Source organism: Boleophthalmus pectinirostris, unplaced genomic scaffold (genome assembly GCF_026225935.1).
Source record: "Boleophthalmus pectinirostris isolate CB_2022bp ecotype Guang Dong unplaced genomic scaffold, ASM2622593v1 HiC_scaffold_19, whole genome shotgun sequence".
Classification (NCBI taxonomy): domain Eukaryota; kingdom Metazoa; phylum Chordata; class Actinopteri; order Gobiiformes; family Gobiidae; genus Boleophthalmus; species Boleophthalmus pectinirostris.
In genome coordinates, this window is record NW_026571140.1 from 15,539,587 (window position 1) to 15,567,545 (window position 27,959).

The 27,959-nt window shown below is 37.0% G+C and overlaps 2 protein-coding genes across 4 annotated transcripts in view; both read left to right on the forward strand.

Annotated features, from left to right (window-relative positions):
• Window positions 1-940: 940 nt before the first annotated feature.
• On the forward strand, window positions 941-23,254 carry rhpn2 (rhophilin, Rho GTPase binding protein 2). Of its 2 annotated transcripts, none has more exons than XM_020941415.2 (15): window positions 941-1,120; window positions 5,013-5,128; window positions 8,290-8,418; window positions 13,986-14,061; window positions 14,860-14,937; window positions 15,671-15,795; window positions 16,394-16,560; window positions 17,053-17,240; window positions 17,322-17,478; window positions 18,478-18,597; window positions 19,012-19,209; window positions 19,585-19,661; window positions 20,444-20,590; window positions 21,182-21,337; window positions 21,487-23,254. In XM_020941415.2, the coding sequence occupies exons 1-15, from the start codon at window positions 1,055-1,057 to the stop codon at window positions 21,745-21,747; spliced, it is 2,061 nt and encodes a 686-aa protein (XP_020797074.1). In that variant the 5' UTR covers window positions 941-1,054; the 3' UTR covers window positions 21,748-23,254. The 2 variants fall into 2 exon arrangements, with proteins under 2 accessions (XP_020797074.1, XP_020797075.1); XM_020941416.2 differs by having other exon boundaries at window positions 19,585-19,631.
• Window positions 23,255-23,934: 680 nt separating this feature from the next.
• The window catches only part of cep89 (centrosomal protein 89), a 43,851-nt gene continuing 39,826 nt past the window's right edge, over window positions 23,935-27,959 (forward strand). For both annotated transcript variants that reach the window (XM_055155043.1, XM_055155044.1), the window contains exons 1-8: window positions 23,935-24,123; window positions 24,406-24,512; window positions 24,621-24,764; window positions 25,304-25,475; window positions 26,376-26,424; window positions 26,766-26,852; window positions 27,040-27,288; window positions 27,364-27,503. In XM_055155043.1, coding sequence (XP_055011018.1) covers window positions 24,082-24,123; window positions 24,406-24,512; window positions 24,621-24,764; window positions 25,304-25,475; window positions 26,376-26,424; window positions 26,766-26,852; window positions 27,040-27,288; window positions 27,364-27,503 — 990 coding nt within the window. In that variant the 5' untranslated portion in view covers window positions 23,935-24,081. The remainder of the gene's footprint in view (window positions 24,124-24,405; window positions 24,513-24,620; window positions 24,765-25,303; window positions 25,476-26,375; window positions 26,425-26,765; window positions 26,853-27,039; window positions 27,289-27,363; window positions 27,504-27,959) is intronic.

The window sequence follows — 27,959 nt, forward strand, 5'->3', positions numbered from 1 at the left end:
CCAATAAAATACATTAAAAATAAATAAAATTAATAAAAGACACAGAGTAGCCTATGCAACACTGTAAGGACTTTTCCACATTCAAAAGATCTAATATTTTGTTTTAAATTGGTAACTGCCAATTTCTCTCATTATTATGAAACCCATGGGCCTCAGGTCTGGGCCACGTGTGAGGCAAATCATGTACAAAGGTGTTGTCACTTTGCAGACTGGTATTATAGCCTAATGTATTTATTAGGCTACACGCAAGAGACCAAGACAGACATTAAGGCATCAGTGGAATGATATTAGGTAATTTATGACTCCATAAAATAAAAGCTTATGCAATAATGAATTGTGAGTGATGATTTCAGGCTGGTGGATCGTTTTAAGACCATTTTACAACATGTAACTGGAATCAATTTTAAAAGTTATGATGAATATCTTTCTGTTTAATTAGCCAAGATGACGACTGATGAGTCAAAAAAGTATGCCTATCTTTAGTAAATTAGACTGCCTCCAAATATTACATGCACTGTCAAGTAGCCTTACTTTATTCATAGGTTACAAATTCCTGTTATTTGAGATATTTTAGGACGTTTACTCATTCAAAATAAATAATTAGATATGATATTTTGTTTTGAATAGTTAATTGCATTGTTCCCCATTCTGATACCCAGGGATGAGATTAACTGTCTTAGCTTATACTTTTATTCATTATCCACCATTGTTTATGGTATTCTCGAGGTGTTCTCCGTATATTTTCCAGACAAATAAAAACTTAACGCCCATCAAATAGAGTCAATACCCTGTCGCACCTCACCAGCGCGCTCAGTGGCCATTTTTCACCGTGCCTCCCTTCTTCAAACCATGTTCCGACCTCTCCACTGTGCGCTCTGGGGGTGGGGCTTGCGCGCAGGGCAGGAAAAGTCTCCAGGCAGCTACGATGCAACCAGTCACTGCTGACGAAGGAAGAGGACACGATCACCTGTTACACTACTCAGACAACGGAATTTACAGTTTTATCAGCGTTTTTGTTCGTCAAGAGTAGTAGAGGTAAAAGTCTGCATAAATCATGACAGACGCTCTTTTACCGAACGGCATTAAAGACGGAGGAGGGGAGCGCAATTACTTCAAAAAGGTAAGCCTTCTTTACCACCACGACAAAAAAAAAAAAAAAGAAAAAAGTTGCTTAAAACATGAGCAAGTTTTATAACTAAACAAATCCACACGATTGTAGTTTGTTGTGGGTCCAGAACAAACGGAAGCTGCTTTGAATCAAGTTTGTTTGTCTGTTATCTCGACCAAAAGTTTGCTTATTTTGCGATGTGCAATTCGACTGTCAAACACATATTGCGCAAAAGTTTCTACTTCTAGCTCATTTAAAGATGTCTAATAATAGGCTATAACATAATCAAAAATCTGCAAAAATTTGTTGGCCTATTCAGTGATGTTATGAAGAGCCGAAACCCAGAGAGCTGTCACACTCAGGTGTCGCTGTGTGTGTGTGTGGGTGGGCGTGTGGTGCTGTGTTGGGCCAATAATAGCTTTATCTCGTGCGGTGAAACTGAAAGGCTATTCAGCTGGCGTCTCCATCATTCACCTTATCTGTTTCCTGACAGGGATGATGCCACTAACAGCTAGGCTATAGGGAGCGTTTGTTGGGAAACTCCATTTCTATCCCTTTAAAAGTGATCTAATGTCTGAAAGGTTGGTTTCTAGTAGTTAAGTTTTGTTTTGGAAATTGGAAGTTTTCAGCATGTATTCATCATGTTATGAAGAATAAAATGTAAACACACCTTTGTGTGACTGTTTTTCATGACCTCATAGATAAGAGAGGGCGTCAGCAATGACAATGTATAAATAGTTTCTACCATCTATGACTGCTTCAAATAGAATCCTGAGCACCATGTGACTACTGCTCTGGTGTCCTCATCCTTGTTGCATTAATAGAAAAGTATGTTTAGGTGGATATCTGAACTGGCTCATTGTGTTTTTTAATCCAGAGAATCCCCCTATAAAGGCTGTCTGGACCTCAGCTCCTGCTGCACTTCCTGTGGCTATAAAAAGGTCACTGGGAGCGAGGTTTTCTGCCACAGGATGATGATGCATCAGAACACAATATTATTGTATGACTTACAATAATGGAGAGCAACTCATTCACTATTACTCTCAGTTAAGCCATATATTACCACTGCTGCTAACTGTGTTACTGTAAAACAGTTCAGAGTCTTCATTTTCGTTATGGAAGCAGAATGAAAAGGCTTGCACATTTTCTCAAACCACAGTTACTCCCGATTGGCCATGTTAAAGAGATCTAGCTTTTGGAAAGAGTTTGGTCGCATTTAACCAACTGGAGCCTGGATGATCTTTGCCTCATGCTCAGTGCCCATCTCTGGATGAAAATGACACTAATGATTTACACGGCCTTGCTGGGGCTGCCTGTGCTCGGGGGAGCTGTTGTGGTTTGGGGCTCTCTTCCCACCCGTCCACTGTTTCACCTCCAGCTGGCCGGGGTCCACCTGCACGACTGCAGAATGGAAACATGGCAGCAGAAAGCCGAATTGGCATGTTTCTCCATTTCTCCTCCTTGGCCAATAACAGCATTGACGTAGAAATGGGCCTGAGGCCGTGCTGCTGCAGACCACAGACACAAATTGACAACATGTGTCTTGGTTTGCAGAGCTGCCTGGATGGGCTCAGACACACTGTAATCCCTCACAGGGCTTGGGTTTAAACTACTTCAGTAGAGTCTGGACTCCCATGATTTCATGTGCATTAGCTGTAAAAATGACTTAGAACACAAATATATATGTCATAATAATATTATTTTTACTTAGCATATTAAGGGCCTTATTGCACTGTGAGTTATTTAAAATGATCACGAAGCTTTGATTATGCAACAGCCAAATAATGAGTTGTCTGCTGGCCACAGTGAGCCCCTGGCTGCTCTTGTGCGCAGCTCTAATGAAGTGTTGTGTACACTTGTGAGAAAGACTGCACTGTGAGCCTGCCAAAGGGAACAGGGCTTCACCCACCCCTACTTGGGTTTACTAGGTTAGACATCAGCCTGGTACATAGTCAGGGGACCACGAGCACTTTCAAGTCTGACCAATTATTTTTAAAACTATAAGGAAATAAATATATAGATTATGGGAAGCTTACATAGGGCTTAGGCAAATATAACACCACACCTTGTCTCTATGTGTGTCACAGTTAATGTGGTAGGGTTGTTGATGTCAGAAATGACGTGTTCACTTTGCTCCACCTTTGTGTTTTATTGGAAGAGAATTCTCGATATTCCTTTTATTTGTTTAAGTAGTTAATCATTAGACTGGCAAGTTACTGAACCATTTGCACAGGAACAACTTTATGGTTATAGCTGAGGGCCAAATACGCAGGTTGTGACCCCATCTCAAGCTTTTGATCTGTAGTGTGGACAGTGGGTTAGTCTAATACAAAGAAATGGATGATTGTGATATAACACAAAATTAGAATCATGTTGTTTTTTTTCCTTTGCCTCTGTCATGTCATGATCTGGATTTTTAATTTTTTCATAAGTCATGTATTAAATTGTGCTTTATTTAGTCTTTAAGTGGGAGTTCAGTGGCTTTACAGTACATTTTACTGTCATTGGTTAAATCCTCCTCTTACTTGATGAGGTGGATCAGTAGGAGGAATGTCTGTGTTTGACCATAAAGCCAAGAAGCACAGAATCATGGTAAGCACCAAAATGACATAATGTCAAAAGGTTTTAATCTTGATTCAGTTTGCATCATCATATCACCCAGCCCAATTCCTACTAGTTGCTTTTGAGAGGTCACACTGCGATTGGTTAAATCTACCAATTTAGACTGACCAAGACTGACCAATAGGAGCACAGTGTGGGGAGTGTAGAGGACATGTGTCTGGCTGGGTATGAATCATAATATAACAATGTCGTCAGACTGGCAGGGACACAATTGGATAGAATATATATAGAATATCATTATTGCCCATCCACCTATTTCACAAATCAGTTTACGTTAATACAGAATCACATGTTATTTGTTTTTACTGACTTTTTGCACTGCTGTTGCTAACTTCCTTTATACCATTACAGCTTTCCTGTCACCTTAGCCTTTGTCAAGTAAATAACAGCAATTATGGCATGTTGCTGGTCATGAACTGTAACCCAACTGGTTTTACTGAGCTCATTTGTCTGCATCGTGCATTGTACACTACAGACCACACCTTCAGTGAGCTCTGAGTCAGTCTGCACAAATTTTAGGTTTCAAGTTTATTGTCTTTTAAATGGAGATCGATGTGTTGACTCTGGGAGCTTGGTGACAAGAAAACTCAGTACAGCCACACGTCACAAAGAGGACAATATTGACATTGTGGCACATGATGGTGATTCATGAGACCTTAATTATATTTAAGATGATCTGGCTCATCTTAAGGATTTTAAGTGAGAAAACCACAAGTAAACAAGTGATTCAGTTGTGTTTGTTTTGAATGTGACGCTGAGGGAAGACTAGTAGATAGATTAGCTCAGTGAACCACATTCAGTCCAATAAATATGCAAGTTCATGTATTTAATATTAAAATACTATAGTAATCCATTTTAATACCTTGCTTCAATTAAATGTGTGGCGATGTAGGTAATTGTGCAATGGGGTAATTAGTCAACTATTAAAACCATTAGATAAGACTAATGTAGTAATGGTCTAATTGGACAACATAGCCTCTAAAACTCATGCCAAATGACCTTTCATAATGCACAGTGGCAAAATACAATGAAAAAAAAAAAATAATATATATATATATATATATATTTTTTTTTCATAAATATATATATATATATATATTTATAATATATATATAATAAAATATAAATAATATATATATATATATATATATATTTAGATAGATATAGATAGAGAATTAGAGATATAGATAATAGCTTTTCTCCTCCTGTGACTCCTTTAAAATTGTGTGTGTCCATTTATATTACATTACATTTATAATACTGAATGTGTGTTTCCCTCTAGGGATGTAACCCTTTTGCACAAACTGGACGAAGCAAACTGCAAAACCAACGCGCCGGTCTGAACAAGGAGATCATCAAGCAAATGCGCTTACGAGCCGGGGCTGAGAACCTACTCAAGTAAGTTGTCAATAGAGTATTCCTAAAAACAGTTAAAACTAAAGCTCAAATTAAATACAGTTTTGCACAAAAAATAGATTTCTTACGTAATGGCAAAGACTATTCTAAGTCCCCTTGTCTGCCTTCACTATCCACTCAAGTCATTAGTCTGTCAGCAGTAGACACCCATAGTTGTCGGTGCGGTGGCTTTGTGAATGTGACCTCCAGTAAACTCCACTGGTTGGTTTGACAACTTTGGCTTGGCCTGCTTCATCATTCTGTCAGGGCTTGTCATCTGTTCTTGGCTCGATTTAAACAAGCTAAGCAAAGGGCTAGATGATATTATGTGATAGCAATCTTCATAGAGGCATTCCGTATAGTCCGATAACAAAGAAACATTGTGGTGCCACTGAGATGAATGGAGCCTTATCAAGTGGAATTTCAAAGAGATGGACTGCTACCGCTAAAGGAAATAGATATATATATTTTTTTTTGATAAATTAATGGTAATATTTGACATAAACATGCACAAAAAACACTGTGCTGTACATTTTTACTTTTTTGGAATAAAAGAATATTGAATATTGAACTTAATTCTGCTTTTAGAATAATCAGTACATCAGTTCATCTTTACATCTCTAGAGCAGTTCAAATACTTCAAAAAAGTTACAGTACTGGTGCTATAAGATGCAAAAAAAAGTTTTGATTACTTGGCTAGTTTGTCTTTAATGTTCATTAAAGCAAAAAATTGTTTGAGGCTGAAAGAAAGTCTAAAGCCCGCTCCTTTCATAGTCCATAAAATGCACAGAAAGTATATAATCCAATCCTATGTCCAATATTATTGCTGTGCTATTGTGATGTTGCCTGTATGTATAGTATCGGAAGTGGCCCTCTCGTTTTTCCCACAGGGATCGCCTTGCTGTGTGAGAGAGGATATGAGCTCTCATGCTTGTGTGTGTTGCGGACATGTACAAGCCCTCTGTCTGTATCAGAGACCTTCACATTCCATTAGCTCTTTTGTGTGTTTGCCTAAAGCTGGGCAGATGGGCACTGCATATTTCTGCCAGTCCAGCTGCAGTACAGACAGCCCCATACAGGTATGCCTTGAGATTTATTTGAAGTTCATAAATCAAAAAGGAGTTTGCCTCTGGTTCCATTCTTGGCTCTCCAGATAAGGGATCTTGAATCTGCAGGCTGTGTAAGTTTGACAATAAGAACAAGAACCATATATTCTGACTGTAAAATGCAGACCCTGCCCCCTGCCCTAAAGCAGCAGTATATTACAAATATAATGTATAAACTTAAACTTATAATCATCTAGTGTTGAATGTTTGTTTTGCTATTGCATTTTGCATCTGGTCTTATCACAATGTTATTTAATATGTTTTGCCTTAACTAGAGTGTTCTTAGGATGTTGTTTGTTAGTGGCCCACTCTGGTATGCACTGAGCACTCTACTCTGTTGAAATAGTTGATAAGAGTAAATGAAGGTTTGGCTTTTTATGGATTGGGTGGTTCATATGAATGTACAAAGTTAAAAAATTGTATAGTGATAAAGTTACTTGGATTTTCCTCATGGGAAAAGCAGTTAGATCCATGTACGACTCAGTATTATGTAACATCATCCTTATCTCTCCTGACGTCATAGCAAACATGCTTGCTTGTTTAATATGAAAAGTACTTTCATGGAAGACACAGTAGTCCAAAAATAATTTCTTGTTTGTAATCCGGGATAGGGGCACATATTAAACAGCAAAATTATATATGGTGTAACAGGTTTTAAGTATAGAGATTCAGTCAGCTAAACTCCCCCAAAATTCCTTACAACAAGAGGCTGAGGTTGTGTGGTCTGAATGCTAAGTAGTGGCTGGCATAAAGTCTGGGGTGGAGACATATCAGCAGTGATTAATGTGATAATGTGCTGTGGTCTTTGCTTGTAAAGAAACATTGCCTGCCAAACTCCTGATTTTGTTGGTTTTGAAATGTATTTACTGAACAACTGTTGCCATCAGCCATTTTAACATCCCATCTTTTTGTTAAGCATCACATTCAGTGTAATTATAGGTTAGTGAAAGCACACCATAAAACAGGCCTCAGCTAACACTGAGCATCTCCACTCTAACAGGTTTGACACGTGCGAGACAGAGATAAGGAAGTACACACTGCCACGGGCTCATGTAAAAGCCCTGTGTTTGCCTTTGTTGCCAAGGAGACTGTTTAACGCTTGTCCTAACCTTTAACCTCCTGACATGTAGTAAATTGGCCCTAATAAAGGATCTGCTTTGAATTGTATTGTTGGCCCATACACATGGTTATCTTGCTTTTTCAGGGAGCATTTGTTGGAGTTCTAAGAAAGACATTATTAACATATTTATCAAGGAAAGATGTATGGATATGTGGATTAGGGTTGTCAAACGTATTGAACTGGTATTGACAACAGACACTCATTTGAGTAGCTATCAATACTAAAAAGTCACATTCACAGGACAGAAATGAACCGTTCCTGAATAGCAGAATGATCTTGAGCTGTATCAGAACAAGTAAGAGACACAGAGACTAGTATACCCCCATGGTCCATGATGGAAAATACCTGGACGACTGATTACACAGATATAAGGCTGCATGGTTAAAAACTATGATTTAATGTTGAAAATTGCATTCTGTTGTCTAAAGAGTGTATTTTTTGTTTTAATTTTCATTGTGTTGTCGAAATTAGTATTGAGTATTGAATCTATTCCTTATTTTTGAAAATTGAGTTTGAAATTTTAGTATCGTAACAACACTAGTGTGGATTCAGATCATGATAATTAATTCATGAAATTCAGATCATAGCAAGAGATTCTGGATACCAATTTAAATTAAACTGGATAACTTCATTTATTGTAGCTGGAGATTTATCAGGTGATTGTTCTCAGTGTTAGTACACCTTATTATTACCACAATGACAATCCTAACTGTTCCATTGCATGATTGAAATTCAATTCTCTGCAGGAAGCTTGTCCGATGTAGGGTAAATGTGGGATTCACTGACGTAGTTCTGTGGCCCAAAGCACCGGCACATGTTTTAATAATCAGAAGCAGATGAGTTTGGCTTGCAGAGTGGATAATTAGAGGGGTCTTGTTTTATTATTTTTGTCATCTGGCTTGTTTTATAACTCCGGCTTGATCTTTCTTTATGTGCAGAGCTACGTCCAACAACAAAGTCAAGGAAATGGTTCTACTGGAGCTGAGCTACTGCAACTCTAACCTGCAGCTACTGATGGGGCAGCTGGAAGGCCTCAACAGCTCTGTGGAGGTCTACCAAAATACACAGTAAGTACTTTTACTACTATGCGCTTTACTAGTTTGTTCCTCGTTGCTTTCACTTTTACAAAGACAATGAGTTTAAGGGCCTCATTAAAAACCTGGAGTTGTGTTTTGTTTCATTCACACATGTTTTACACACCAATCCTGCATATTTAGGTATTTGAGTTCTTCTCCCTATTCAAAACACTCTTGTGATGTCTTGTAGTAATACAGGAAGAGCTCCATTGATTTTTTTAAACCCCATACACCTTCACTAGAATCATTTGGATGATTTCAGACCTGGAATTGCCAATCTCTACTGAACTAAATGTAAAAGGTAGTAGCCGTTTATTTGAAAACTACTGCTACATGACATCACGAGGTGGAACAGAGCATTTGGAGCTTTGGAGATGTAGAGTAGACAGATAATGATAAACGATTACTCAAACATGTGTGAATGAAATAAAACACATCTCTGTGTGTGGTAATGATGAGGTAACAGCATTATAACATGGCTTAAAGCTTGCACAGTCAATTTTGCGTAATATATGATCTTTTAAATGGAGTAAAACAAAAACAGGCTCTGAAATAGACATGCAGGGAAATGTAATGAAACAATTGTGGCTTCCTTCGGTCATACATCAGTAAAATCACCACCAGATTGATTAAAGGTTTGCTCTTAGGCTGTATTGTGTGCCCATGCTAAAACGTACCCAACCACTGCTTTCATCTTAACCATTTCACCCATAAGCAAACCACAAAATGCTGTCATTGTCTTCCTAAAAGCATCTCTCATTGCAACCCCAGAGACTGCTAGTGACCAAAGTAAATGTGCAAAAAACATGGCTGATCAGCTACTTAGAAAGGATAGCTCTGGTAATTGCGCAAAGTCAGAGAGAGGAGTATACTGAACATACACAGATGAGTTTGTTGTTGTCAAACTAGATCAGCTGGTTTTCAAGAATGAAAACAAAAACCGCCTGGCTCAGTGCTTATGTTAATGAATTCTTCTCAGAGGTGCTTGATGATCAGAGCTGAGGGCGTTGCTTTTCCAGGGCATTCTTAACTAAGACTCAAGCCAGCATTAGTGGTGAATGGGGCAGCTACTTTTAATTAGAATGTGCATGTTTATAGCTTGTCATTAAAAATAACTGGCGTGACTAAAACGGATATTATGTTGAATGTATTAAGAACTGGTGTCATCTATGTTGTGACTTTTTATTTTATAGTATAGAACTAGACCAGTACTGGCTGTGGTGTCTTTTGATTTAGTAGCCTCCAGGTGGTGTTTCGTCTTTAAGAGCACTTGAGACTGCAATAAGCTCATGTTTAATTCACAAATAAATGCATGGACACAGGTTACAACCAATAGTGGAAAATGTAAAAGCCCCAACGGGACAAGTAACATCTGAAGAAGAGCCGTTTTCTCCTCAACAGCGTTTCTAAGGGTCTGTAGAAGGATTGTTGTGAGGTGGTAACTATGGCAACCAATCAAAGGGTCTGATACAAATTTGCCATGGCCAAGCAAGCAGCTGGGCTTATCATAGTGTGCTAAACAACCCTTTGTGTGTAATGACTACGAGTCTGTTTGTATGGTTGCTTTGCTAATTTAAACATCAGTCTGCTTAAGATCTTATAAAACTCTGTATCCCAACTCACACTGATCCGGTCAAATGTGTTTGTTTTGAGGTCCGGAGGTCTGAGCAGCCTGAGCCAGCAAGGTTTAACCTGGTTTTGATAAATTATTAATGGAGGGCAGCATACAGGACTCAGTGTTTTTTGCTCTGATTATTTTTTTTTCTTTGAGGAATTCAGGGAGTGAAAATATTAGTGTGAGAGAGAGTTTTAAGATTTTTTTTATTAACTGTTATACTTATACTGTTATACTATGGACTAGAGCTGTAACAATAACTGAAATATCGTGATATCGTGTCATCAAACATCACAATTTCCTTAGAGTTAGTTAGTTAGGATGCATTGTTTTACAGCTGCAATAGCTAATAAACATCGGGAACTGCATATCCCGTGATTCATATCAGTGCAGACAACATGAAGAAATATGTTTTTACTTAAATTCTTGGTATTATGGCAGTAATGATTCACATCAAAATATCAGCCTCTCCAAAATATCCCAATAAATATTGTACCGTGAGATACATATCGTGATAATATCGTAATGTGAGATTTGGATATTGTTACATCTATACTTTAGATGTCTCATGCTATACCTGTTCTGATAGATGCAAGCCATTCAGTATCAATACAATTTTTAATAGTATTTAGTATCTGGGGAAGGTTTTTTATTTCATCACCCCAGTTTGGTCTGTGTCATAATTTGTACTAGACCTACAACTTTTTATTTGGCACAAAACTCCACTTGCAGTCACCGTGTGGTTTCACAAGATCTCGTCAAGGTCTTTGCGTCCTTGTCAGCCGGGATCTTACCAACAAGAGTGGGACTAGTGTGAGAGAGTTAAGCTTCTTGTCTGTCATGTGTCGGAGAATAACACCTGTCTCATCTGAAGACAATGAGCCCTGTGTGGCCCTCAGTGATTCTATCTACTGAAAACTAAACCCCGGTGTAGAACAACAACAGAACAATCCAGCAATTACGAAGGACAGGCTGATCATCTGAGAAAGCATTTTGACAGCATTTCACACCAATCACTTAGTAGTAGCCACAAATGGAGAGGCCACAACCACTTACCTAAAATGCAATCTGATCCAGTGGGACCAAAATACTTTGTAGTTATCAGTTTTGCTGTTAGGTAATAAATAACACGCAGTATAGTCTACAGAGGCACGTGGTTCGTTGGGGGTGACCTTGGCTAGAGGAGCTCACCTAAGCCAATAAGAGCAAAGGTTACTCACTGTTTGTTAATAGGAGGACCATTTTCACTTTTACTTATATCAGTACAAAACAGAACTTTATTTTTTTATTTATTACTTTACTACAAGTGAGGTTTAGGAGTGTGAAGACTAATCATTTATTAAGTCAATGAATTATAAAAATGACATCGAGCTAAACAAAATAATGGACTTTTGGGAACTATATCTTATTTAAAGGCTCTATATAATGCTATATTCTAATCTATGTTGTAAATTAATTTCCTCATCTAAAGCATACACGGAGTTGTGTTTTTGTAACATGGCATAAAGCTCACAACAGTTAATTTTGAGTAATATAGGATCTTTAAATTTATTCTGCAAGTTAACCAGATAGTAAATATCAATATATTTAATTAAATAATGACTCTCTTATACAATTATGACACAACCATATAATAATGTATGGTATGTTTCTTCTAACTTCAAAACCAAATTTTGTCAAAGTTAAATTATAAATATCCGTACACCCTTCTTGACCCAGTAGTTTTAGTTACTTGGAGCTTTGAGATAGTGCTTGGCTGGCAGTGCCTGTTCCATGTCATGCACACCAGCTCTTTTAAGTAGTCTTGTGAAGGTGTTTCGTGTCTGTGCTGTAGGGCAGTGAACTGAGTGGCTTTTAACATTTTACTTTCTCAACACAACAGATATCCTCTAGCCTTAGCTTCTCTCACCCTCCAAGCTGCAACAGATCACACCAAATCCCCTGTCCTCCCTGTTTACAAATCATTTTTTTCCATTTTGTGTGCATGTGTATTCAGAAGCCAGCCTTGCCAGAGGAATTTTGCCTTATCATCAAAGTGATTAATGCTTCAGAGCAGATTCCCGCAAAAAGACCGTGGTTTTGATGTCTTGTACTGTGCTCATGATCTTTTTGTCCATAGTGATATGTTTATCTTGATTGTGGACATATTTGCTCTTCAAGTTTAGTATTATTATTATAAGTATATTTTTGGCAAAGTGTGTATTTTTACTTTTGTATATTTAAATATTGTTTGGGATTGTTCAGGAACGTATCCAGTAATTTAGTAAGGTTTACCAAAAGCAAAAATGTGTAGTGTTATATTGTTTTCAGTTCTTATTTTTAATCATCAATTTTACTTAAATGGAAGCCTAATAGTTGCAAGTTACAAGACAATTTAAACATGCCAAATTTTCCTGCATACCTCAGTCTGACATTTATTGTAGCATTATTTGTCACATGTAATCTTCTTTGTGTGCTCCTAGTGCAACTTAAACTTTAAGGGAGACATTATGTAAAATACATGAATCATTGTCCTCTGCTCAAGACTCTAGTGCTCAACTTCCACCTACACCCTGTCTATAAGTCACACATGTTGGGTTAAAAAATGCCAGACACTTTTTTTTTTTAAACAATTAAAACACATAATAAAAATTTACTACTCACTATGGTAAAATGCTAGAAGAAGAAGAGACACGGCCTCTTAGCTTTACAGTTTTGAACAGGAAATCTATGGACCCTTTTCTTTTAAAGCCATTTTAGAAAAATATTATGTTACAGTTTATTACTAAATATATGAAAAAACAAATATCTTCTTTTAAATCACACTGACAGCATAGTTCTTCTGCAATCTATTCCAGGACACCTCAGACTCCTTACTGTCTTTTTTATAGACTCTTTGTCATTAGCAGTAGGTATGTGTCAGGCTATACTCCCTCTGCTTTAACATCAAGATAAACCTGCTCTCCATCTGTCAGCACTCCGCACCTTTTACCCTCAACCTAAAAACTTCAACCTTTAACTGTATAGGAAAAGTGTATCAGAGTATGATAGCTGATCATTTTGACCATATGTTGAGGTCAAATGCAGGTGAGGAGGGTGTATTGGTGGCAGATGCTAATTAATTAAACCAAGCAGGACTTCATCACTGATTAATTAGAGCAGTGAGTTGTGTGGCTTTACTCGACAATTAAGAAGTATACGCCCCATTCACCTTCTAATCCTTAACTCTGCAATGCCATCTGCCTAATCCAGCCTCACCACAGGGAAACCCAACATAACCCAACACACCCAGCATTAGATCCATTATATACCTGTCTAAAAGTATTGACTGCTCTTATTGCATGCAGTGTATTATTTTGCGCATAAAGATGTAGTGTTTTTTTTTTTCTTGTAAGATATTTAAACTTTAAGATCAGTAGTTAATCCTCCAGTTAAGTACTCTTGACCAGCATCCGGGCGCTGGTCTGTTATGTCTCACTGCTCCTGACAGCTCAGCACAGGGGTGGGAAGAAATCAAGAATATTTTTTGTGTGAAACTGAAAAAAAAAAAAAAAGATCCTGCTTGGACACAATAATTAGTTTTCAGTCAAGTTTAATGCACCTACAGGGAAGCTACACTATATAAAATGCTGCTAATACTGCATTATGGAAAGTCTGTGTTTTTGTATATGTCCTAATAAACATGATAAACAAATATTTCTGTTATTTTATTTACAGTATTTATTTATTTTTTACCATTGGGCCAAAAGACCCAATGAAGACGGTGAAGATGACTCTATTGTGGAAAGCAAACTTTAAAATGTTTTACGTCCTTTAATTTATTAGCAAAAACAACAAATTTTAGTATGATATGTTTAAGGGAGGCTGCATTTGCCATATTAGGATCAGAAAAGTTTTGTTTTATAAAATGGGTGACTGACAAACTACTACAATAGACAAAAATTTCTTGTGTCTCTGTCAACAGGGAGACGGCCAACATCCCTCTGATTGCTCTAGGCCTCAAGGAAACTAAAGAAGTGGATTTTTCTGCTCCGTTTAAGGTAATTGATGTCCTTCATAGGTAATTAAACCAAGAGGTGACCTGGTCTGCCCCCTATGCATCTGCTACTCTGTAATTATTGATATAACAATAATCGAAATGGTGTGATATTGTATAGTAAAAAGGCTCACAATAATATAGTGGGCCATCACTATATATCAAAATACAAATCTCTTTGCTTAAATTAATAGTTATGGTGATTTTAATGGATTTCTAATTCTGTAAAGTACTGTGAATTTCTTCGTAGTGCAGCAAAAACAGAGGGAACCATGTAAACTATGATTTTTTTCGTCTTGTCAGTGAAGAAATTACTGCTATTAAGCACTTTAAAATTTTATTTCTTTATATTACAGAATCAAAACAGAATCAAAAGGAAAAGGAAAAGTAGCATATTCACAATTTTGTAAGGCTCCACAAATAACCACAAAAAATATTGTACCATGAGATGCATATTGTGAAAATATCATATCGAGATATTTTGATATCGACATCCCTACCTAATAATAACTTGTACCTAAAATATTTGTTTACAGTCAAATATTGGCCACTTATTTGCTAAGGTGCTGCTGTGTTATTGAACTGGTGTTAATACCACATTTATTCTCCCAACATGCTGGCCCACTTGGCAAGCATTGTGAGATTCGATAATCTTTCATCCTTATAATACTGTTTACTGGTAGCTTGGTTTAAAAGAACAGGTGTCACTTACATCTGGCTGTGAATTACCTGCCAACATTGCACCTTCTTTTAAGCTCAAATACATGTGGATGATACAATGGGGATGTTTTTTTTTTTCCAGGATTTTATTATGGAACACTACAATGAAGATGGGAGAAGATACGAGGATGAGATTGCAGACCTGATGGACTTACGGCAGGTAATAAAAACTAAGATGCTATTCCAATGACTGTTCAGGGCAGGGAACTACAGGAAATGCTTGTCTGAGAACTCTGATACTTAGCCTAAGGGTGTTGGAGAAACCGGAATACAGGTTCAACGTTATATTTCCTGGTGCGGACTTGGAATTTATAGCAATTTTATTTCCTGCTGTTTGTCCACTTATATAGGCCTATGTAGTTTAATAACATTTCAGAACTTAGAACTGGGAGTTTTGATATTTTGATTTTATTGTTGATATTAATTATTATGTGTTTAAAAGCAATATACCTTATTATAACAGTCTTCTAAAGGTGAAAAACAAAATGAAGCAGTTTGCAGTGTCCCAAAGTTGTTCCTTACTTACTGAATGCATTCCTAATATCCTAATTATTCACCACAATTAGTGTATGAGCAATTTTCAGAACTTTCAGGGGCCAGAGAAGAATTTTGCCATCAAAGTAATGCTAACAACAACTAGCATGCTAACAGTGCAGTACCTCTACCGCGACTTTAAACATATATATGCACCTGTGTATATGCCGGGAAAAAAAACAATCCTGGATTTCCTAAAATGACCTAATGCACCTAAGTTCTGTCTCGTGTTAACCTTATGCCATCTTATAATGAAAGCGTTTTTAAAGTAAATATTTTATTAAGGTGTGGGCAGTGAATACATACACACCTGATCACTGCGTTGTTATCTGATAGCGTGTCTTCTGTGTTATATCTAGGCATGCAGAACACCGAGTCGAAATGAGGAGGGAGTGGAGCTACTTGCAAAATACTTCGCCCACCTTCCCCTGGTAGAGAGTAGATTCTTCTCCCCTTCTCGACAGACAGGCATTTTTTTCACATGGTAAGATACTAGATTTGTTGTTTACCATCAGGACAGTGGTCTGCAATAACCTGTTGAAAGTATTCTTTAAAAAATGTACTAATCATAATAGTTTGGCAGGTTTTTCAGGTTATAAATCTGACATCCTGGTTGGAAATTGTGACATCAAACTAGGGAATTCCTTAGCTGTTACCTAGCAACCATATTGTACACTATGCCAAAACTCCTTAAATGTACTCAGACATTAATATTTTCCAAATAAAAATATAACAAAACACCTTTATTTTGTTAAAATTATGTTGCAACTAACAGAAAAATATGTTTCTTGCAGGTAAATTGATGTAAACTAATTTTTTGTATAGAACTCTTCCTACCATAATGTCATCAATGTGGATCTCTCTAACTCTCCATTTCCTGTAATTTTCAGCATATTTTTCAACCTTTCTTCACAAATTGCTTCTTAATCAGTCTAAAACTATAATTTAAACATGTATTATCCCACCAAGTTAAGTCAAAATTAGAGAATGATCAAACCCTGTCACACGCACTGTAAAGCCCTGTGCATAATAAGTCTTTGTTTGTTACATGAGCTGACACTTGGCACCTCCCCCTTGTGCAGGTATGACTCGTTCACTGGAGTGCCTGTGTGCCAGCAAAACCTGTCATTGGAGAAGGCCAGTATCCTCTTCAATATGGCCGCCCTGTACTCTCAGATTGGCACCCGCAGTAACAGACAGACTCCAGAGGGACTGGAAGAGGCCATCTCATCTTTCCAGAAAGCTGCAGGTATGTAGAGGAGAAAAACAAGTTAATAGATTTCTTCTGTGAATTTTTATTTGCAATTATATGTTTAGAAATAATTCAACAAATTATTCAACAGAGTTCATTAGTTCTACTAATTTCTCTGAGCTGGAGCTGGCTGTAGGGATTCAGTGGGACAGTAATAAAAAAGTGAAACTATTTCCTGTTGATCTTAATAAATAAAGAGAACATACAGTATCTAATAGCACAGACATGATGCAATAGTTCAATATGTGCTAGTAGTCACCTTCCTTTCTTTGTGATAATGACCAAGAATGCTGTTGATTCTTAAGCTGTTACATGAATAAGTTACATAGAAGCACCTGTCCTTCATGTTTCATAGCCTTCGTAGCAAGTTCTGATGGTTTTCAATTGGCTACTCACTGTTTCTAGGAATAAACATGCAAATGCAATTTAGATAACATTTCTTCACATTTCTCATAACATTCTTGAGACTGACGTCTACCTTTGTACCAGGTACATTACACCATCTCAAAGAGACATTCACCCACACTCCCAGCTATGACATGAGCCCAGCCATGCTCAGTATGTTAATCCGGATGATGATCGCTCAGGCCCAAGAGTGCATTTTTGAGAAGACTGCTCTACCGGGGATCAGAAACCATTTTTATGCTCTGTTAAAAATGGCCCAGGAAGCTTCAAAGGTATGTAAATATATTGTTTTTAAACTTTAACATAAAGCAATAGCATTTATATTTTACCACGCATTTTTGTTTTTTTAACAGGTGTCAGAAATCTATGACCATGTTCATCAATACATGATTCAGACCCCTATTAAAGACAATGTGCCCCTGTTCTGGTCAACTATGGCACAAGTGAAAACTAACCACTACAGAGCTGTGGCCCACTACTTTGTGGCCTTGGCGCTGTTGGACCACCAGCGTAAGTAATCACTCTGAATCAGTATAGGAACAGTAAAGTAAGTCAGTTTACAGAGTTATTTAGCTACAAATATAGCAATTTCAGAGTCCGTTAAATATGATTTATAACTGTATTCTTTAAATATTAAGTTACTAAGTTGTATAGTTTGTGTTGCCTTGTTTTGCTATGTTATAAACCTTTGTTTTTCCAATGGGCTTTATAGGCCACTGGGTTGGTCATGTCAGATTACCGCACTGAGCCACAGTCAACCACAATGTCATTACATAACAGCTATTTAGAGGAACACATTTGAAAAAAGTCTCTTTTTCCTAGAGCTAGACTGGACAGACATAGACAAAGATAGTAGAAGAGTTAAAGGGAAAGTGAAATACTGGCATGAATAAGGGATTTAGCGGGGAGTACTTTGTGCAGTGTGAATGAATCTTATGGCAGTCTACACGATGAAGCAGAATAAGGTACATGGGCGAGGGGTAAAATGGGGACACGAACTTAGAAAAGCAGAAAACTGCAATGCACCTAAATACTGTATAATTGCTTCATTAGTTCATTGTGGTAAAAAAATACCGCAAAAGGGTTAGTGAATGGCTGATCTTTTTATTCAGTGCTATGAACGTATTAGGTTTTGAATTAGAACCGGCAGAGCAAGGCCTCTGAGTTTGGCAGCTCATTAGCAGATTCCTGTGTCAAGGAGAAGAATAGGACAATTGAGCACTAAACCTCGGTGGAGATACAAAAAGAACAAGAGCATTTTGAAGAGATTAATTTTTTTAAACTACTTGAGTTTAATGTAAATTAGCATGAATTTCATGCTAAACTACAAGTTTTTTTTTTTTTTTTTTTTATAAAAGATCTAATAGGATATTCATTATTTCCACAGGTCATTCTATTAACTAACAATTGTAGCCTTATCAAATTAAATGTATGTCACTATCAACTTAAATTTGATTTGATTGCGCAGCCTTAAAATATTATAATATTTCCAATCCTTTTTTGTTATAGTTGGAGCACAGGATGATGAAGACCAGCAGGAGAAAGCCTTGTCACAGGTCTATGATCACATCCCAGACGGACGCACTCCTCTGGACATCCTGAAGAGAAGAGAGGAGCGTGAGAAGATTGGTAAGTCTAACACTAAACACAAAATATAGTATTGAGTTGTTTTTTTTTAAAAAATTCATACAAATTTGGCAGCTACACAAAACAACAGCCGATTTGCGTTAGTGGCAATGCTAGCAAAACTTTCAACAACATATATTCATATATCAGATTAAGGTTAGGATCAGGGTTAGATTAGGACCAGGTAATTTGGTTAAATTAAAGGTTTTGGGGTCTTGGTAGAACTGAGCTGTAATTTGTCAGAAATCAATTTACAAGAAGGCTAAAGGTATGAGTTAACTGTAATTAATGGATCACCTAAATAAATATATACAGGACAACTGAACCCTAATCCTTGCACCAAGAGTGAATGCCAAACTTTTAGAGAGTCCCAGTATTGATTCTTTTTATTGACTACCTTCTCTATTCTCTCGTCAGGTAAAGCACACATTCGCCGGGCCATCCTGTGCCATGAAGAAGCCTTGAGGGTTTACAGTCTGTGTCTCCACTTGAACAAGCTGGAAGTGCTCCAAGAGATCCTGAAGGCCAGTTTGCAGCGCTCTGTGGAAAAGTCCAGTGCACACGAAGAGGAGGAGGAGGAGTTCACGGATTACATGGAAGCCCCCGACATTATCTGTGAGTTTAGTATTTCACAGAACAAACCTCCTGGAGCTTGATCACTGAAGCATACAGTTTGTTCTGAATGTGATGTTGGTGCCAGATTGATTCATGGCATTGACAAGAAAAATGTCCCATTTAATCTTAGGAGATACTGTGAGCATGGATCATTATTAAAGATTAAAGATTAGTGTGGTATGCATGTTCAATTGCGAGTGTTTCTCAAAAGCATTTTTCAAAAGCAGCCATTTTGTATACCATGTCTTTGTAATGTGACCTTTATTTCCCAGTACAGATGATGTAATGTTTACACTGCCAACTCCTAGTCAACACCTGAAATATGCCATTGACTGTAAATACACGTGAATGATTGTTATGTTTTCATCTTTATAGCTAAGACTGAGCACAAAGCAGAAATGGAGATTCCTGCCACCATAAAGGTGAAAGTCATCGACTTTTTCCAGAGGCTGGTATGTGGGATACTAATTTTCTTTCACTCACATTTCTTTTTCAACATATTGGTTGGTTTGTTTAGAAATAACACATATTTGGTTCTTGTTTCAACAAAAGATGAAATTTGTGTTTCTGAATAAAACCAACCAAGAATGGTTTTCCTGAAAGCTTTGGTTTGTTTTGCCAACAGTTAACTCCAGAGCTTCCAGGACTCATTCAAACAAATGCAAAACTAACTATTAACAGTGGACAGTGTTACGCTGGTAATGTGGGAAGTGTCTTGTATCTGTCACAGTGGTATATTGGCCCTTTATTATAAACTGTCTTGGAAATATTTGAAGAACAATTTGTTTATTTTCCATGCCAGTTTAATGACATCTTTTATTGAACTGAAGCTTTATTTCCTTTGAGCCCGTTGTCATGCAGGTTGGAGGTTGAAGGAGGCAGGGCCAGTGACAGCAGCACAAAATATATACAGCCCCTTATCCTATAGATTAAAAAAAAAAAGACTATTTACTGTTTATTAGATGAATTAGCTCAGTATTTTCAGAGTAAAACTCAGGGACAGATAAAATACTTGATGTTATTTACCTCTAGGACTCAGTAGCAGATTACTAATTGTACTATATTTTATGATACATGGTTAAATTGAACAAACTCTTGACTATATACTGTATGTTTATTGATTACACCTTGAAGAGGTAAGATTGATCTAAGATGTCAAATGTTGGAAACTGAAACTTGGCCTCTATAATGATTAAAAAAAAGCACCTAACCACTTTGCTTTTACCTGACACAGGGCCCATTGTCAGTCTTCTCAGCGAAACAGCAGTGGACAGCACCAAGGACAGTCCACATATGTCCTGAAGACCGTGACCTGGGCTTCACTCTAAAAGGAGAACCTCCAGTCCAGGTGGTCTCTCTGGATCCGCTCTGCACAGCAGCCGTGAGTGGATTCATTTGTTAATATTGCCATGTTAATATTCACTTTCATAATTTATAAATCCCAAATCATAAGAGTTTATATTCATCATTTAGCTATATTTGCAACTCATGCAATTTCTTTAATTATAATGTGTTCAGTCTGTAAATCCACATGTTTGGGTCCAGACAAAGACCAGATTGTATTAAGGTTTGTAGGTTACCCAAAATAACAGCTTTATAGTGGTTTAAAACATCTAGGTCAACTTCAGCCAGCTCTCGTCTACATACAACTAGCATTATGGTGACTGCTAATCAGAACATCAAAACAGATTGAAAACAACTTGGAGATATTTTGTCCACTTGTTTTAGTATCTTCCCTAAAGGGGTGCCATAATTTAAAGTTTCTCTTCCACACAAATGCCAGATTCTACTTGACCAACAGGGCTTTGTCTGTCTGCTCCTGTTGGCTGCAGTTTGTTTTAGGAAAGTAGGTGAACCTGAGATGGGTGCAATTCAAACAAACCTTGTAGCATAAATATTTGCTCGATCTGCCTGTGTCAGCGGTTAGACTTACTGCTCGATTAACACCTGGACTTTGTTTTTCTTTTTTCAGGAGGATGGTCTAAAAGAGGGTGACCACATTGTTGCTGTGGGTGACACAGACTGCAAATGGATGGGTGTTGGTGACGTTATGCGCTTACTGAAAGATGTTGGTGAAGAAGGCATTGATATCCAAGTTGTTAGCATGATGGACTCCAATTCTGCTATGGTAAGAAATGCTTACTTGAACATGACATCTAAATAAATATATTTTGTGGGAGAAAGAATTTGGGGAGGAAGGGTATGTCTGAGGGTATGTTCTGAGACACCCTAAAACCAATAAATCCTAACTGGTTATTCTTTTTTTTAATTTTCCAGCCTACAAAAAGTGCAACATTCTCTGGCAACCTTCCAAAAACCTACTCTATGATTTGCCTGGCCTATAATGATGATGACAAACATCCCAAGGCAAACAAAGTGAGCAAGAAATCATCATTTTTGAGTTGGGGTATCAAAAACAAGCTGAAAAGTACCAGCACCCTCAGTCTCCCTACAGCAGACCAGTCTGTTTCCCAGCCCTGGAATAAACCCTGTCCAAGTTTCCCTAGAGCTAGTTCACACAACAATGACAGTCTCTAATACTGACAAAGTCTTTAGTCTTCTGTATTGTAGCAAGTAAGGCAGCCTACTATAGTGTGCCTAGATCTGTGTATACTGTGTGTACTCTCTACTGGCCTGTATGTGGTACAGTTCTGACTCATTCTCTCCCATCATTATAATGTAGCTCAGTTAGTCACTTGTTTAATGATGACATCATGGCCATTTACCTTTTTATGCACCACACAGCAAGGCTCATGTGTAAATGTCAACTTTGTTATCTGAAGACTGTCAAACTGAGCAAATGTTCTGTACCATGTTACATCACAGTAAGTGCTACCACTGAGAATCAGACCAGTTATCAGTATGGTGTCTTACACGTTTTGGCACATTCCACTCAAACAAACTTAAAATGACTTAAATATTACTACTCATGGTAAATTTGTGAGTCTAACCTCTGTGCTGACAATGTAATATACTGTTGGTTAGTTTTTTTTTTTGTTTTAGTCATTGTACGTCTCTCTCACCCTGGGAAAGACATTTCATTTTCACATCAGTTATTGTCAAATTGTCAGTGTGTTTTAGGATTAATTTTTGTCTTTATCAAATGAATATGTTAAACTGATATTCTTGTACATTATATAGTGCAAGAAATATGAATATCAATGCAAATTTGTATAAGCTGCTATAGCGGGCATATAGAGAATCTGTTATTACTTTGGCCACTTATTTATTTCCGAGTCAGCCGAGTCAGTCTCCAGTGTGCCATACATCTGTAGATTGACGAAGGTATTCTCTGTTGATTGATGCCACTGACCAAAATGCCTCTGTGTCCTTTTATGCTAGGAAGGTTAAAAACTATTCATTTTACATTAGCCATTGCTTGTATTTTGTCCCTACTCTGTGGCACATTGTCCATAACGATATAAAAGAATGATCGTGCATGTTTAAATGTGAACATACAGTTATACTGTAGTTTTTCCCTAATGTGCTTGGAAACACTATAAATATTACTTTTTAATTAATTTTACTGGCACTTAGTAGTGTTGGAATATTTCTTTGTCTACAAAGTAGATCATTATATACATTTGATAATCAAATTATTTATGTTAAAAATTAAAGCAAAAAAAAAAAAAAAATCAAAGAAAGAACTATGTAAGTTGGTTTTAGATTTGTAGGTGTATTTGTCAAGTTGTCTTTTTTGCACAATTTTTCTTTTTTTTTTTTCAGTTTCAGTTTTTAAAGACCAAGTTAAAATGTGTATGCAAAAATGCATTTTTAAACACTGAGAAGACCTTTTTACGGTTTCCCTTATGTCTTAAGTGCTATTGATGCTAAATGAAGGAAACTTTTTTTTTAATTCTATTCTATAGGCTGCTATACTTTAATGTTACTTTCTTTTATCTTTATATGTTACTGGTGTTAGTGCAGATCAGCCTAATAGCTTAAATGCCTACAGTTTCCAATTGTCTAACTCTTGCATCTTATTTACTTTGTCACATTCTTAACAAAGATTTTAATAAATGACTAAATAAAGGGATCAAATATCCATTGTGTCTTTTATTATTTTTTGTTTTTTGTAATGTTTGGCCATCCCTGTTGCCATAAGCATAGCTATGAATAAGACAATGTCTAAAATCTGTTTTTTTTTATGTGTAGAATTAAAGTTTTGTTGTCTTAAAGAGCCTATTCTAAAAAAGTGTAACCAAGTCTTGAGGCCTAAATAAACCTTTGTAACTGTAAGATTGCTGGGTTGTTATAGGTCAATATTATTAAAGGGGCAGCTAACATGTGCTTTGTTAAAATGTAGATTTTTGTTGTAAAACTAAGATCCCAGGTCTAGTCTGATGATAAAGTTAAATCATAAAGATAAATGATGAAGTCTGACATTTTTGCATTTAACTTTAGAACTTTATTTCATGGCAAAGTACAATGTAATCAGTAGGGAAATCTAGCTCTTGCCTCCTGTCTCGGTGTGTGACATCATTTTCTGTGACCTGAAAACTACCAATTCATATTTACAACCCAGGAATACTGCAGTGTTTCAGTGTTAATGAAACCATTGAAGTACACTGAGGTAGATAAATGCTGCTCCCTGGTGGTTGGGTGGGACTTGACAGCAAAAAAGCCGTTGCTAAGTGGTTGTAACAGGCCACTGATTGGCTGTTCATCCTTATTTCTGCCAATGAGCTTCACTTTTACTGCGAGGTATCTCCTGGGCCACTAGCGTCTACAACAACACGTATCTGTCAGCCTGTTGAATGTGGTCTACTCTGGCGTTTGGAATACTTTGATTTCAGACATCAGAAACATTAGGAAGATTTTTATGGTACAACTATTTGGCGAAACTCTGAAGAAAACGCCACGTGGTCCGCAATGTTAAAATTTAGCTTCAGGAGGGATAGAGAGAAGGATTTTGTAAGTAGTAGTCTTGTGCAAGTTTGCCATTCAACGCAAGTTTAAACAAGATTAGCTTTGTCGCACCTACTTTAGAGAAGTTTGATTATCGTTGTATTTGTTGTTTTTATAATGTCATGCAGTTACCCTTTTACTAACGAATGTTAACTCATAGACACGTTTTTCAGTGACTTTCTCTCTCAGCCGCATAGACTGTATTCTCAACCCCAACATTAACAATATATGTGAAGCTTCTAAGTAATAATGTCCTGTTCTATTGTCTCCTTATTTTATTGTGCTTAGAAACATATCAGCCATGGTTTAATCCCAGCTGCCTCCATAGCCCCCAAACCTGCAGTGCCTCGTACCCCTCCCCCTCGCAGTCCAGCCCCCTCACCTGAGAGACCCAGGTACCACTGACATTACCCTGCATGCGTAGTGTGCCAACCCTTTCTTTTCCTTTGTCACCAAATTAAAACGTTGATGGGCCACAGGAATATTATTTCTTGTTTTTATAGGTCTGCATTGGCAGCAGCTATTCTGTCTTCTTCGCTCACTGGGCAGACATGGGCACTGCCTCCTACACGTCCAAGGTCTTTCACTGAAAGTGATCCATCTGATTCTGTGAATTATGAACCAAACGGGACAGAACAATATGAACGGTAAACCATCATCACACCATTAAATATACTACTGATTGCAAATGAATTTTTCTTATATTGGCTTCTCGTGCACTATTTAATGCATAATATGTTTTCTCAAAGTGCAACAAATAGACCATTATTTCTCTGTGGCTGTGGTAAAGTTTTTCTGTAGCAGCAGTAGATGGGCAATGGGAATACTATTGTTTCTGGAGCACTTTCCCTGTGTGGCTTGAAAAAAAAAGTGAGTTTAGAATTCCTCAAAACCGAAAACTTTTGCACAATCCAAAGAGCCAGGCATATTGAAACCTTTATTTTTTCACCTCTTTTTTTCTAATTTGAGTAATTTGATGTTTTGGCAAGTGGTATCTTTTCAACAAAAGCTGTACTGCTGCTCAAAAAAGATTGAAAAACAGTGGAGTGTGGCTTCCAATGTGCGTCTACAGCTCCTTGCTCCAACTTCACTCAGGCTTTGAGATATTCAAACAAGGTTTCAAGTCCAACAGCGACAACAACCTGATGTTCAGTAATATTTAACATTTGCTCATGGTCTTCCATAGCGAAAGATGGTCAGAAGATGTGCCTAGTCCAGAGCACTCTGAAGGGGAGCTGGATGATCAAGATGGTTTAAAGGAGATGAATGAAATTGAGGAACACATCTATCAGACTTTGAACACTGGGAGGCAATGTGAAATCGTTGAACCTGTGTATGCATTTCCTATCAAAAGCAAGGTGAGCTTATTAGTGTCATATTAAATCAGCACATTTGAATAAATGAATAAATACTATGCTACTGTAAATGCATTCATGCACATTATTCCACATTTTATTCTTCACTATTTGAAACCCATGCTATCTAAAAAATGTTATTCCAAATTTGTGTGCGCAAACCTTTTCCACTGGGAGGCGCAGTTGGGTAATACATTTTAGGTTGTAGCCTGATAAATAGGTATACTGCCATAAAATTAGGACGTTTTTGGTTTTATTAAATACCCCATAGCATATGTGTTTTACTTACAGCGTTGTTCAAATATTAAACTATGCAGTTTCATTTGACACAATAACATAACAAAACCCCAGTAACTGTTACAGAGTAGCCATACAATATCCAATTTAACACCATACTACTCCCCAAGAAGTTGCTCTCTCACCTCTGGGATTTAATTCTCTCAATATTCTTCACTAGTATCTGCTACATTGAGTTAATAGTCCCATTGGGCTCTATTTCCTCTGTCAGCTGCCTTTCCACACAATCACAGTGGGTAATCCTCTGCTGCTTTAGGCGTTTGTTCAAATTAGCTATAAAAAACTTTTTACCCACACAGTATTGTTTCACGCCAGCATTGTGTGTCAGTGTAGCCTTATGTTTTTTCAGTAAATCACTTAGATTTTTTTATTTCCATTCTTCCACTGTATCCTTGCTGATGACATAAAAACATCCATTAAAACATACAGTATTTAAAAATTTATTAAGCCATATTTCGCATTATTCAACATCTAGATTGTTTTCACTACACAAACACATACTTTACTACACTTTTACTTTAATATGTAACTTCAGAACATTTTTGACAAGTTGGTTTCTGCATTTCACACATTTGCATCACCATCTGGTTGTCTTTTTGCCTCCAGGCAAGTGCACAACAACTGACTGAAACATCTGGTGAAGCCCCTGCTTTCGGTATACACTTCTCATTTTATCAGCAACTCCAAAAAAGAAATGGAAGCTATTTTTAAGCCCATTTAGTGAAAATGTTTATGAAATGTTTATGGTAAAACCCTAGATATAGTATTTGACTTTTTTTTTTTTTTTTTTTTTTTACAAAACATTTTCATAATTTCACGAGACTGTTGGTTCTTTTTCATCCTGTTGTAGATTGTGTGCGGCTTTACACTCAAGGCTACATTAAAAACACAAAGACAAATGGACCAACTTTGTTTTTCAAATTAAGTAACAGTGTTCACAATTCAATAAATCCCTTGTACACTAATTGTGTATTTGTTATTATCCCTGTTTGCTAGATTGTAAAGAAGAAACCATTGTGCAGTCTCCTAAACATAGTCATAAATCCTTTAAGAAGAGCTCTAGAAAGAACAACAATGTGGGATGTAAGTCAAATCATGTTTCTTTTAGAAAATATACAATATTAATAACATAAGTTGAAAGTTTAAATGTATACAGTGTCAAAGGATACAGTTCACTCACCAATAATTTCATGATTATTTCAATAATATTTTTTCAATAATTAACAATATTGCTTTAAAAGTTTCTTTTAATCATATCTTTCTTTTCCAGCTGCACAAGCAGGCCAAACTTATGACGGTCTCTCCCGACTCAGTGAAGACCTTCTCTCTAGACATTCTACGCATGTTTCTTCGGTTGTTAATAAGCCTCACATGGAAGAACAAACAAATGAAGATGAGAATGGTCAAATGGATCCTGAACTAAGGCCACCAAAAAGATCCTTACCAGAAATAATTAATCATCAAAACTCTTTAAATCCCATGGACAGAAGAGAGGATTTAGTCTGTAAGACTCCACTCTGTAAGACTCCCCTCAATATTGTGATTATTTAATATGCACTGAATTGTATAGTAATGCATGTTTTCTATACTGAAGGCCAAGCTGAACTGCAGAATTTAAGAAGGCACGCTCAGGAGCTGGTGGATGAGAATGATACTCTCAAGATGACAGTGCATCGTCTCAATGTGGAGCTAAGCCGCTATCAAGTGCGCTTCAGGCCCCTTTCCAAAGAGGAGGTACAGGACCTGCATTATACACCATGACCCCTTTTCCTCATAATCCTTTGAAGAACTGCTTTTATTTGCAATTTAAGTGCAATGAATTAGAATAATTTTAGTATTAATATGTTGTACCAATCACTATTTGCAAGCAGTGGTTCTGTTTGTTTATTTCACATTTTTTCTATTTATTTTGTTTTCTCATATGATATTTCTCATATTTCTTGTCACATTCTATCACATTCAATTGCTAATAACCCACTATAGTGAGTTTTTCAAAAAGTCACCCACAGGTAATGACATTGTTTCTGAAGTCTGGTTTTATAGTGGCTGGAGAGGCTAATGGGTTGGTTTAGCATGCAAATAATAACGAAGATTAGTGCTGAATAGCAGCAGGCTAATGCTACAGCAACACATACGTGATGCTCAGCTATGCTATACCATGGTGCAGATGGCTTTTTCACACATGAGTTT

What these genes read in the sequence shown, in the direction of transcription:
- rhpn2 (XM_020941415.2), top strand. Translation starts at nt 1,055, where the DNA reads ATGACAGACGCTCTTTTACCGAACGGCATTAAAGACGGAGGAGGGGAG. An exon ending in GGGGCTGAGAACCTACTCAA is followed by an intron (nt 5,129 to 8,289) that starts GTAAGTTGTCAA and finishes CTTTATGTGCAG; the next exon opens with AGCTACGTCCAACAACAAAG. An exon ending in TGGACTCCAATTCTGCTATG is followed by an intron (nt 21,338 to 21,486) that starts GTAAGAAATGCT and finishes TTAATTTTCCAG; the next exon opens with CCTACAAAAAGTGCAACATT.